The sequence below is a fragment of the Acanthaster planci genome, unplaced genomic scaffold (assembly GCF_054643075.1).
Source record: "Acanthaster planci isolate LZ-2023a unplaced genomic scaffold, COTS_SCS Contig112, whole genome shotgun sequence".
NCBI lineage: Eukaryota > Metazoa > Echinodermata > Asteroidea > Valvatida > Acanthasteridae > Acanthaster > Acanthaster planci.
This window is the reverse complement of record NW_028257734.1, coordinates 1-12,790: the sequence shown is the minus strand read 5'-3', so window position 1 is coordinate 12,790 and position 12,790 is coordinate 1. Positions and strand designations below refer to the sequence as shown.

The following is a 12,790-nucleotide window of genomic DNA, read 5'->3' as shown; positions in this document are numbered from 1 at the left end:
GATTGGTCCAAATGCACTGTCCAGGGCGGTCACCCAGGGCTGTCGTCGCAATGGATGGCTTTTTTATTTTATGAATTGAAAAATCCTTTTAAAATATCCATTTCGACTGACGGCTGGCACAAATTTTCTGACAAAGGGCAAGTTCGATCACTAATTTGTTAACCACTGGTCGATTTTCCATGATGCCCAATAAATATTTACTGCATCGGTTATCAATCAAACTCGACCACTGACTGCTGACTATTTGGTTGACTATTTGTCGCTGATGGAACTTACCTACATTTTGTGTGCTTTGGATTTTTTTATTTTCGTCAGCCGCATTGAGGGCGCCCTATTCTTCGTGTGTTAGAGCTATTAGACTAAGTTGACTTTTCAAATGGAAACTTTATTTTGTTCCATTGAAATGAACAAAATTACGATAACTTAAAAAGAAATTAATTATTTACAGATAAAAAAAATTTTAACAGAAGTGAACAAAATAAAGGTCAATGACAAACAGGATAAGGTAAACGAAAACGAATTATGGCGTTTGAAGGTTCGATGAATTTTCCCTTGGAGAGATCACTTTATGGCCTTTGCGTCAACTGTTGATCACATTAACAACGTTTATAAGGACAAACGCATGGTAAATCAAAGACCGCAGAGAGTGTGTGCCAACTCAGGTGATGCCTTTTGGTTTTATCTGCTTTAGTTGTTGCAACGCAAAAGTGTTACCAAAAACCATTTCCAGGACATCATGCTTCGCTGAAAACGACTCTTGAGGTGTCACAAATTAAATGATAAAAGATATCTCCAAACACGTTATACTCAATGTTCTATCCCCTTTCACGCTCCACCCCAATCCGAACCCCTCACTGTGACTTCTGCACAGTTTGTGAGGTTTGACATCAATCTTGTCAACCCACACCGCAACAAATCGCAAAGCCACTGATAGATTAATTTGATTAATTTAGAAATGACCTGACGTCAACAGCGTTGCCTTTCCCTAACGCGTATCAGGTCAGAGACTGTTCATAATTCGTTTTTCATTTCCTTCACAGTATTTTGCAGAAGAAATTAAAGCCGGACGCAGACGGACACGTAGATGGGTACTTCCTCCATTATCGGACAAGTTAATTTGACAGTAGACGTCCCAGAGGACCGAGAACTAATTTATTCACTCTTCGTAGTCCATTTGATGTTATTTGTCTAAACCATTGAGTGCTTCCTGTTTATCTGACTTGGCATTTTTGTAAAAGTCTCTTTGTTTACCAGTATACCGAAAGTCCTGATCCTACTCTTGGGGCTTTGTATACGAATGTAAACAGTTGTAAGTTGAAACAGAATATAACTCCATGTAGTCAAATCAAAATCAAATTTACCAAGTTCTATTTCCATGACAACATCGGAAGCTGAGCCAGATTGATGGATTTCAATTAAGTTGTCTTTGGCCGTGCACAGCCCACGCTGATTTATCGGCACATCACCATGTCGCTTTTGTCATCGAAATGGCGTAAGTGCACGGTTGCACTATCTAGATGCTGTAGTTTTAATGAACGGTGTAGTCGTGTTTATTTCTTGGTCCCATCTATTATGTATACGGTAAAGGCCGTGCCGACACTTGTACTTCACTTCTAGAAGTTGGCAGAAGGAGGGAAAGGAACCGACTCAGCTAGAAAGATCTATCGTGTCAGCAACTACGTCGGAGCCTAGCGACGGGTTGATGTTTCTGACAAGCGGGATTTAACGGTTTTTCCAGTTGCATGTTTACCGTTGATCGTGAAACACTTCTTTTTGCAATTTTCAGTGCACAAGAGAAAAAAGTCCCTGGAATTTCAGGCAGATCTTCACATCGTCACGATGTCAGCTGAAACGCTAAACTTCACGAACTCCTCCACAGAATGTAGCATACGAACTGAGATTCCAGACACAACACGGATGAATATCGCCCCCGCGGCTACACTAACGCCGGAAGAATTAATGTTACTTTATGCTGACGATACAGGGTTGAATGCATTGTTTTTCATCCTTATACTGCTTGAGCTGATCCTGGGAACATCAGGCAACACTCTCGTCATAGCGGCAGTGTTGATTAACAAAAAACTTCGTAAGATCCAGTACGTTTTCGTTTTAAATCTGGCTGTCGCTGATCTTTTTGTATCGGCTTGTTTGAATGGAATGCATCTCATGAGTATCTCTAGTTACGGAAAGTATTTCGAGGTGGGCTCCCGGTGCGAAGTCATTGGGCTCCTGTGCACCTTCGGCTGCGCAACGTCGCTGTACAGCATTGCTGCCGTCGCTCTTAATCGTTACACCTCCATTTGTCACCGCCTTGCCTACCCGACGGTCTTCTCCAAAAAGACAGTCCCATGTTGGTAGCGTGCACTTGGCTCGTTGGTGTCTGTGCAGAGGCAATCTCGTGGGCCTCCAAGGGATTTCTGAACCGCATTGTGCCGGAACTTTTCATCTGCATGAGCTCTCTCCACCTCCAGTCGTCCACCGTGAGTCAGGCAATAGTGTTCTGGTTTGCTGGATTTGGATTTCCTTTGGGTCTTATCGTCTTCTCCTACCTGCGCATATGGCTCTATAACCGAGCATCTAAGAAGACCTTGCGAGACATCTCTGGAAATGGAAGCAGCAGACCTAAAGTTCTCACCAACACCGATCGCCGTCTCCTTCGCACCCTACTGACGCTGGTCGTGGCCGTGTTGCTTCTTCTTGGTCCTTTCTATCTCATCTTCACCTTCAAAGTTGCTGTGCCCAGAGTTATCCTGATTTTGACCTTCGCCATGTTCCATCTCAACAGCAGCATCAACTGCATCCTGTACGCGCTCATCAACCGTGATTTTCGCCGCGGTTACCGAGGTGTGGTAGATCGCTGCCGTCGGCTTGTTGACAGGGTTCGACATGTCGGCTGTCTGCGTCGAAACACGAATTCTGACGTGTACGTGATCAGTGGTGATCAAACCACGGATCACCTACGTACTTAACAAGACATGTTTCTTTTTGTGTTTTCTGATCTCATAATACCATAGCAACCAACTATAGAACGTAGGTTATTGTCACTGTTCAAGCATTTCCAATCCTCAGTAGACAAAGTATAGTCTAATTTACACACACTGTTTGTAGAGTGAAACGCGGTTATAGAGTACAGCTTGGCCTGAAAGGATGAAATGTTTTCTTGCATGTTTAGCTGTAAGTATTTAAAATAAAAAGTGCTTCTTGTTGTTGTTGTGTCGGTGTTTTAACATTACTGTAAAATATTGCCGATCCCTTTTAAGCTGGTGCACTTGTATAAAATATCAAATCTTCTCGGTATCCTTAGATATTTGAAGTTTGTAAATGATAACTACTATTATAAAATTTTGACATTCCCGAGACGTCTGGAATGATTCTATTCAGTGATGCTGGGTATTTCTATATTTCTAGTATAGTGCTCTGCAAGTTGCCGACAATCTTGAATACTACCCAACAATTGCCAGTCTAAATGAGTTCTTCGGTCACCAACACGTGCTAGCATTTTAACAATTCATTGACGAACTTTTCCTTTCAACTTTATACGTGTGAAGTGAGTGACACAAACCAATAACCTATGACGAAAGATTCTTGGTGTTTAGATAAAAAGAATAGGAAACAATTTGTGAGTTGTCTTTGAATTCTGACGCCGAAAATGCTTGGAATGTTTCCACAAATTCTAGGTAAACTAGCAGAGAACAAACATGTTTATAAATAAAAATGTAATCGATCAAACTATGATAGGGTCTCTTAATTGGATCATGAGGGATATTTTTCGAAAGCTGAATTAACAGAAGAACTCAGACTAAACAATTTGCTTTTATTTTCGGTTTTCAAGTGAACGTGTCACAGATGTGCTAGACTCAAGGCTTGCACGACTTCAATTATCTTTGATGATAGTTTTGATTTTAATGAGTGGAGTTTAAATTCCTTTACTGTTAAAACGAAATTCGGTGGTAATTTGTAAGAACTGAACAAGAAAGTATATCAGTTATTGCATAAATATATCTTTCTTTGTTACACATGTGTAACACACGTACACTGCAGTGTACGTGTGCTATCCTTGGGGAAACGCCAAAAATGTTTGCCTATAAGTTTACGAAATCACTCGAATTTAGATCAAACTTTGATTTCAAGCTCTCTCGGTACAGTTGCTCAACTATTTGTTATTTACACAGTAACTCATACTACTGTAATCTTTAGAGATTTAAACCTAAATCTATGAGTAGCGCACCCCAATTCTTGGTTTGAGCATTGATAACATCAATCATTTTGTGGACGATGTTCAAAGTATAGTGGTAGGGGAAATTTAATCCTTTCATCCATTTGAACAAAACATCGTTCTGGAAGATAGTGTCATTTATCGAGATTATCTCGTTCGAGAGTGGTTGAGGTGATTCTTCATATCTCAACTCTTTTACCATGAAATTCCTAACAGCTTGATTCGTAATTCATCTTCACTAATGTAATGTTGTAATTTGTGATTTTCAAATTAACCCTTGTCTCAAATTGCTGTACATATTTCTGTGTCTTATGTCCATGTTAGCGTTTCTTTGTCATAGGTGTGATGACATTCATTGATATCCTTGACAAAGTTGACCAATTTATACGGTCAACTGCCAACTTAATCTCAAAGTAACAATGTGGTTAAATCCAAAGATCGTATCTTTGGTTAAATCGACTGAAAGCGTCCGGACCCACATGCGTGTGATTGGACCATTCTTTTGTGTGCACGTATATTACTGGTCGAGCGTGCGCGAAATGTGCCTGTACAAACATAACCATCGTACTGTTCATGACACCCTCACAAATATACACAATGTACATGTACATGTACATGTACATGTACTGTACATGTACTCGGTCATTCATTGTACCCACAATGCACGAGTATATGTTTGCTGAAGAGGCTTTAATATGCAAATTGAACGCGTCTTTCAGCTTAGCTGGCCAGCCTTCCATTGGTCAATTTCCCAAGCGTCAACACGTAATGAATAAACAACATGCGCAAACTACTACCTGCACAACAACGGGATCAAAATGGCTTCCAGCGTGGAATTGTTCTCTACAATCAAAATGTTTCGACGATTTTGTCGGGAGTACTATTCAAGTTACAACATACTATCAGTCTAAAGGTATGTGAGATTTTTTAGCATTTTTCAGTGAAAAGGGGTGACTTGCTATAGGTGCAATTCCTGGAATAAAGTTCCGTCAAACTGGGAGTTTAATACAGATAGGTTTTCGATTGTTCGGGCTTGCAGGCAGCATCGTCTTTTTGACCGGATGGACCGGAAATCCATGACATACCGACAGAGCATGACAGAGGGTACCCCGGCAGTTCAAATTAACAGTTAATTATTGGTTACGCACGTGTTGCTCCTACAATTAGAATGTCAAATCTAACACTAGTTCAAAGTAGTTCATCATGTTGGTAGTTGTGTCATTATGTTGGTCTCGTATAAACGTAACGTAGAGTGGAAAAATCGTTTGTGTGAAGGCCTACGTATTCAAGCTTAGGAGCCTATTTAAAATGTTCCGCGAAGGCGGCCGGGGCGCAAGTTAAATATTTTTGTGCATTGTGATTGATTGGCCTGTTGCCATGCCAGGCGTTCAACAACGACATTTGGGCCTACATGTCACTCATTTTTATTCAAAACTTGTGTAATTTTTTTTTCTGTATAGGCCTAACATCATAATTATTATGGACATGTACTGTACAGAATATGTACTGGACATGCTGGATAACCATGGGAACCAGGCTCCAATGTCCACATCACTCAGGGCTACATGATTTCTTTTTGAAGTCTTGGAGATGAAATCAGGTCTTGAGCCCGAGGAAATATTGTTTTTAAAGTGGTCTTAAGAAACTAAAAACATATCCATATCTGCACACCACTTGACACCCTGTGCACAAACCCTCTGAAATCGGTCTGAAAATGCCGTTTTTTTAGTAAATGCTTCAACATTTACACTGCTTAAGTTGACGTTTTAGGACTTGTTATCAACTTCTGATGGCTTGTAAACTACTGCAAGGGAAAATTAGTGATGTGCGTATGTGGAACTCTTGCCAAATTGTTATTCCAGTATTGTTTTTTGCACATTGTGTTCATTTGTATCAATAGCTCATTATTGTGGTAGGCTATGTGGATACTGTCTCTGCACTTTTGTGTGTCTTCTTTGATTGGAGCTAATTCAGTTTACTCTCTGGTCGAATTAGTTTTTTTCACATGCTTCATAACTTTATAAGATTGTCTCATATTTCAACTTTCCTTCAACAGACTCATGTCCTTGCGTAGCAGATTACATGTGCTTCCAACAGAGGCTGTAGTGATTGAACGGAGTGGGCGTCGACCACGGAAAGCTCTTGATCTGCGTGGACGGCACCTCAACTCATTGCCGGAAGCGCTCTTCCAGCAGACTCGACTACTCGTCAGCTTGGAAACCTTGGATTTGAGTTTCAACAACTTGAGGAATCTTCCACCATGTATCAATACGCTTACCAACCTTCAACACTTGCATGTCCACCACAACACACTTCGAAAGCTACCTGCAGAGATGGTAAACTTAAAAGGACTGCAGACCTTAGATGTTTCACACAACAGAATTGGAGCGATTCCTTCGTGCCTGTCCAGTTTAGAGAATTTACAGGTGGTTAACTTTTCTGGAAACCATGTGAAAACATTGGATAAGAAAATATTTCAGTTACCTAACTTGCAGAAATTTTCAGTCACTCGGAATCCTATCAAAAATGTACCCAGGGATGTTTACGTACACGGATTGCGGGCAATCCGTCGTCATTTCAGCATTCAGATTGAGGCATCCATTCAGTGTGATTCCAGGCAGGTCCTGGAGGAAATAACTCTCCAAGATCAAATAAGAACACATCAGTTCCGTCAAACACCGTGTTTGGATGAGTCTCCGTGCCACAGTCGAGACATTAAACACAAACCTCCCGATGAAAATGATGATGAGGTGGCCATTATAAACAGTTGTGCAACGGTCCATACAAGGCACAAGCAAGTAACGGACATTCTTCTTTTTGAGCGAAGGATTTCCACGAGTGACTATGGCTCTTGCTCCGGGTCCAATATTGAGAGTGATCGTCTCCGTAGGGATATTGACACTGACACACTGAGTTGTCATGGAGATTGTGGGAGTGACAATGAAGACATTGCCTGTGACATTAGCGTAGCTGAGGACCGATGTGAAATTTGTATGAGACCTCTGTTCGGTGACATTGACCTCAGTGACACAACTCCGTACGACTGTATTTTGCCCAACCGATCAAGACTTTTGAAAGTGTCAAACGTGACTGTGTTGATACCGCAACACAACAAGATGAACTACATGAGGAGTGAATTTACACTAGACATCCTGAAGGACCACAGGTTTTTACCAGATGAAGATCCCACAGCTGTGGTCCAAGCAAGTCCTGTGGTTCTCCTTGGGCCTCATGGAGCGGTTTTCTACGGAGACCGCCCAGCAGTTATAAGACTTCCTCTGCTGGTCAAAGTACCCTTCCCCAGTCAAGTTCACTGTCTGCGTAGCAATACGGATGACTTAGAACGACCAGTATGGGAACGCATTCCATCCAGTGACTTCCGAGTGAGAGATGGGTACATCCTTCTCAGGACCAGCCATTTCTCATTGTTCACAGCCGTCCTGACCAAAATGCCTTTTTCAGTGAATCGTATGATTAGCGCCGAAGAAGGCGGAGTGCTGGAGGTTAATGAAGTGCCTGGACTTTTTGTCCAATTTCCACGGGGATGCGTTCAGGGAGATATTAATGCCAGCATTAAGGTCATTTGTTCTGAGCTTTCAGCTGACGTCCGAACCAATCTGAACCCATCCGATGCGCTTGCTACCCCTGTAGTCATCTTGCAGCCTCACGGCTACATCTTCAACAACTTCTCTGACAACCCAGTCACAGTGCGGTTGCCTGTACCTGACTACAGCGCCATCATCCAGAGTTTTGGATTTGAAGCACAGTTGTCTGTATGGCAAAGCCCGACAACCGAAGACCAGCCTGTTGCCTGGGAGGTACTCAACACAAACTACAAGATCGACAGTGATGAGAATGGAAACTACTTCATTGACATCCCTGTCGTCCACTTCTCCTGGCTCACGGCCCTGTGGGCCAGCATCAGGGGGAAGATGCAGAATGCCCGACTGGGAATGGGATTTGCCTACTCTGGCGGGGCGGTCAACATGAAATGCCAAGCCTGGATGCTGGAAAACCCTGACACGGGGAAGTTTGGTCTGGTAGTTATCTGCCATCACAGTGACAATCCAATGCAGGATGTTGGGAACTATGCCAAGAATGTTGGAGGTAGCTTGAAACCTGTCAGCATAGGTCCAGGTCAGTTTACCACAACCAAATGTGACCGAGAGCAATGTAGGACTGATTCAGTTTGAATAATTCACTATTCGAATATTCGATCTTCAATATGATCGAATATCTGAATATTCGGTTGCACCGACCGGTAGATTGTTGATGAACAAACCATACACAAAATGGGTTGCAATAGCACACACAATGGTATCGTACATTATGATCAATATAAAAGCTTCTCATATCTAGGAGTATCTCCAACCACGTTTTACCAAGATTTACGAGATGAACAAGTGTTCTTGCCCTGTGGAATATTTCTATTCCTTTTAAATTGGTTAAAGAATAAGTTACTTTTTAAATTATTGCAAGATTTCTGACACTTTTCACTTGAATCTACTTGAAACAAGCCTCCATAGTGCAATTTTTGTCATTTGAAATAAAAGAAAATTTTCCCTTTTTATGAATTTTGCCTTCAAATATTCAAATTTGAAAAACAATATTCGAATACCGATCGAATATTTGGTTATTTGGCACAGCCCTAGAACAATGATGGCTTGTCAAACCCTTCGCAAGATCAAAATCGTCAGCAAATCCATGCTAATTTATGTTACTTTTAGGAACAGTCTGACTTGTCGGAGTGATGCAATTTTATTACATAGTAGAATTAAAGAGTAGATTTTTTTCCACCCAAGTGCCTTTACTACAAAAAGGTGGCTTTATATCACATTTTTTTATTACCCCAAAAACAAGACAAGACAAAAATTTGAATGCCTTGGTTTAGAAAGTCTCCTCGCACTGTGACACACTAACCATTCAAGGTTTGTTTACCTGTAATCTCATCCTGAAGGAATTGTTACTGGCACAGGAGGACAAAGGCTCAGTTTGCAAGTCTGTTGGTTATTAAACGGATCTCTGCCCTCACTTTGAAAAGTTCTTGTGGTGGCAAATACTTCTGTAAAATTTGTAACAAAATTATTTAGGTACCTGCACTAATCATTGGGACAGAAAATGTAATTGTTTGGAGTCTTTTAATAGTGGTCATTTCCTTTTATTTGTATGATACCTGTATTGGTTGGTGATTTCTAGTTGCTGCTTTTTTCTGTTGACACATTTCAAATTACGTGTTCTGATATTTTTGTGAAATTTTGTTCAGGAGGGTCGATTATTGTCAAGTTAGGTAAGTCGGACTACTTTGAGGCTGACACAGCTGCTGGGGAAGATGAGTCTTTGGAACAAGTGGAAGAGAACTACAAAGGCGGGGAGTTTGAAAAACAATTTGCTTGCAAGTTCAAAGGTCAACCGTCCAACAAGGACATCTTTGGCAAGGTCTTTGTGAGGAGACGTTGGGAGAATGGCACAGAGGAGAGATTGTTTGAATTCAACCTCATCAAGGTGAGATAAAAATCCAGAGCGCAGAGTTCACTTTTCTTCAGTGGTATATGTAAATTGATTTCATTGTATCAGAAATATGCTTACAATGTATTGTCTGAATGACACTAGTCATTAAGCATAGAAATGTTTACTACCAACTTTTTGGCCTGAACCAGTGTCGTGAAATTCTTGCATCCAAATCCCTGTCCCCGTATACTGGGGGTATGACACCAAACAGTCATTGGGGCTAGTCAGGTGCAGTCCCAGTCAGCACGTATCACTGATGGTTTTGCAGTGTTAAATCTTGAGCCGTCTACAATCTATTCTTATGCACATCTGCCTGTGGGCTGAAACTGGATTGAACCATTGAGTACTGTTTTGAAATAAAAGTCGGTGCTAATTGAGACAGTAGATGTGTTGTCCTTTTTTTACCGCATTGGGGAAAATGACTTTATAAAAACATAAAATTAATAGATTTTCCGTTCATCACAGCCCGCGTGCTGATTCATATGAGGAACATGTGTTTATGTGTTGAAACGCTCGCAGGAATGTTCAACCATCGGAGAAACGGCACACTACCAACATAATTGGTGTCTTTTACTGTGTTATGTGTCATGTGGTGTCAACTTTGTTTGTACAAATTCTAGTTACATAAGATATAAAGCCTTGGCCCTGAAATGGCACACATTATGGCTAGATCCGGCTGAGTTTGTATTCACCCTAACTGCCCAAAACCTGCCATACTCCAACAGCAGGTTTTGTGAGGTTTGGGCAGGTTTGGTACCGTACCTGAGGAACTTCTTGTTGAATTTTGTGAGACTTGGGATGAAAGGCCCAGGGAGATGGTGTTGGATTCTGTGTGAGTTGGGACACACACGGGTCACTTTGTGCAGTGTCTGGTTTGCTGTACCAATTGTTGGACTATGCTTGATTTTGTCAGGTTTGGTACTGTTCAGTGCAAGTCATCCTATACTGCATAGACCCATCCATACCATATCACTCAAACTCCAACGGGCTCATTCTGTTGGAGTTTATCAGGTTTGGTACAGTAACCTGCATGTACAAGTACATAGACAAGTACATGAACCTGTTGGATTTTGTGAGGTTCAGTGTGCTTTCAAGTGCAGGAGCCTAGGGGGTTAGGGTTAATGAGAGTGGGCTGTATTATGAAGATGCAGAAGTGACAACCCTCCAAAAAGAAATGTGGGTTGTTTTCAACTGTTTCCCTTTCTAATTGCAGAAAATGGATGAGTCTGCCCCATCACCAGAGGATCCATGGACATCTGCACCACTCAAACAACTGGCAGGTAGGAAATAGGAAATCTTTGGCAGTCACATAAGCAGTTTTAGTCAAGTGCTTTTCGAGCACCAAGGTTTGGACAATTATTGATCTGAATAGGAGGAACAAAGCTATTAAAAATCAGCGTCAGACAGTAAAGACAAAAAGGCAAGAATTTAAAATAAAATGACTTCTGACCATCACTGAAATAGAAAAGGGCTTGGCCGAGTACTTTTCATTGTCTTTTCTTCTTAAAGCTTAATTTCTATAAAACTGGGGGTGTCTGAAGTCATGAATTTATTTAGTAATCGGACCTTCGTGCATTTACCATCCAATGTCGGTCTTGTTCAGCTTTCTTCCATCCAATGGACAGTGAACTTGGTACTCGGAAAGTACAGTTGAACACATTTAAACAAGGCAAATTGCACTGCAGATGTTTTAGACATAGCAGTCACTTTGTTTCCTGAAATATGTACCAGCCATTAGGCCCTCCCCCCAAAAAGTCTCCGGTTTCTGGTGAGGAGCTGGCTCCAAAAGGGGTGCGGTGAGGTAGCTTTTTTTTTTTACCCTCAACTTTTTTCTGGAAATGACGCACGTATAATGCGCGATGTTCAACACAAAAATAGACTCGCCCCTGCACTTTTTACTATTTAAAAGCAATTTCAGCTTGTACATATACGCAAGATGTAAGACCACCTAGTTTGTCTGGTTCCCAGATGTAAATGTATAATGCAGAAATGACGTCATCTGACGAAGAGTGCCTGACTAAATGTATGGAGAACTACGGGGACTCCTTTACTGTACATATTACTCAACCGTACTCCATCAAAAACACATTAAAATTATGCAGTGTCAGGATTCCAGTCGGTTAAACAAGTTTGGCAGCATTTGGAAATTATTTTATACCAAATAAGAAACCTTTTTAGTTTGCTGACGCACAGGTCTACGGCAACGCGCGCACTGACCAGAAACCAGAGCCTTTTTTTGGCCTTACTAAATACAAAACACTGCAAACCTTAGTCATGTGTGCTCTTCACAAATATACCTGGACATGTACATTTGATCACATCATGGTTGGTAAGTCTTTACTATACAAAGATTGTCTCTGGTTTGATTTGGTCCAAAGCCACAACTAATTACGATGGAGGACTTTGAGATTCTTGGTGGCGGCAAACATACATGTACCCGTCCCCTATTCCTTGTGACCAGGGTTAACGATGGTTTGCATCAGAGTTAAACTAATTAGGCAAACAATAGTCCAAGGCTGATCACATGGGACTGGTATGTTTTCTGCCACCAAGTGTCTCAAAAGTCTCCCATTGTAACCTTAAATTTATCTTCTTTGTTTTTCTGGTAGATGTGCACGGAATCACAGATGGAGACAATTGGAAACAGTTTGCCCGGGCTCTGGGCTTCAGCCTCCAAGATTTACGCACCAAATTTGGTCGTAGCTCAGACAAATTTGCCACCATTATCGCCGAGTACCGACGGCAAGGCGGCACTCACAGTGACTTCCTGCAAACGCTGAATGAAGTCGGGCGCGAGCTGCGGGTTGGTGACACGGAAGAACAAGAGAGACAACAGCAACAGCCAGAGCAGCACCAGCCGCCTGGCTGGTTGGAGATGCTGTCATTCTCTTGGTTTGGTGGTGGAGGCAGGCCTTCGACACCTACCATGACCTCGGCGACGATTACTTCTGAAGGGAATGTAGAAAGTCAACGTGAGTCGCTCCCTCATTTGATGTTTGGCCAAATTGCAAGTTTAACCTAAAATTATTGCACCCTGCTAACTTGGATTTATTGGAGAAATTCAGC

At 41.6% G+C, this 12,790-nt stretch overlaps 1 protein-coding gene across 1 annotated transcript; it reads left to right on the top strand.

Annotated features, from left to right (window-relative positions):
- Nucleotides 1–5,015: 5,015 nt before the first annotated feature.
- LOC147795238 (uncharacterized) lies at nucleotides 5,016–12,696 on the top strand (the record flags this gene model as incomplete). The annotated part of the gene is made up of 5 exons (XM_087132172.1): nucleotides 5,016–5,129; nucleotides 6,273–8,353; nucleotides 9,480–9,718; nucleotides 10,938–11,004; nucleotides 12,334–12,696. Coding segments are annotated over exons 2-5 (2,746 nt in total), but the record flags the coding sequence as incomplete, so codon positions are not given.
- Between the last annotated feature and the right edge of the window lie 94 nt (nucleotides 12,697–12,790).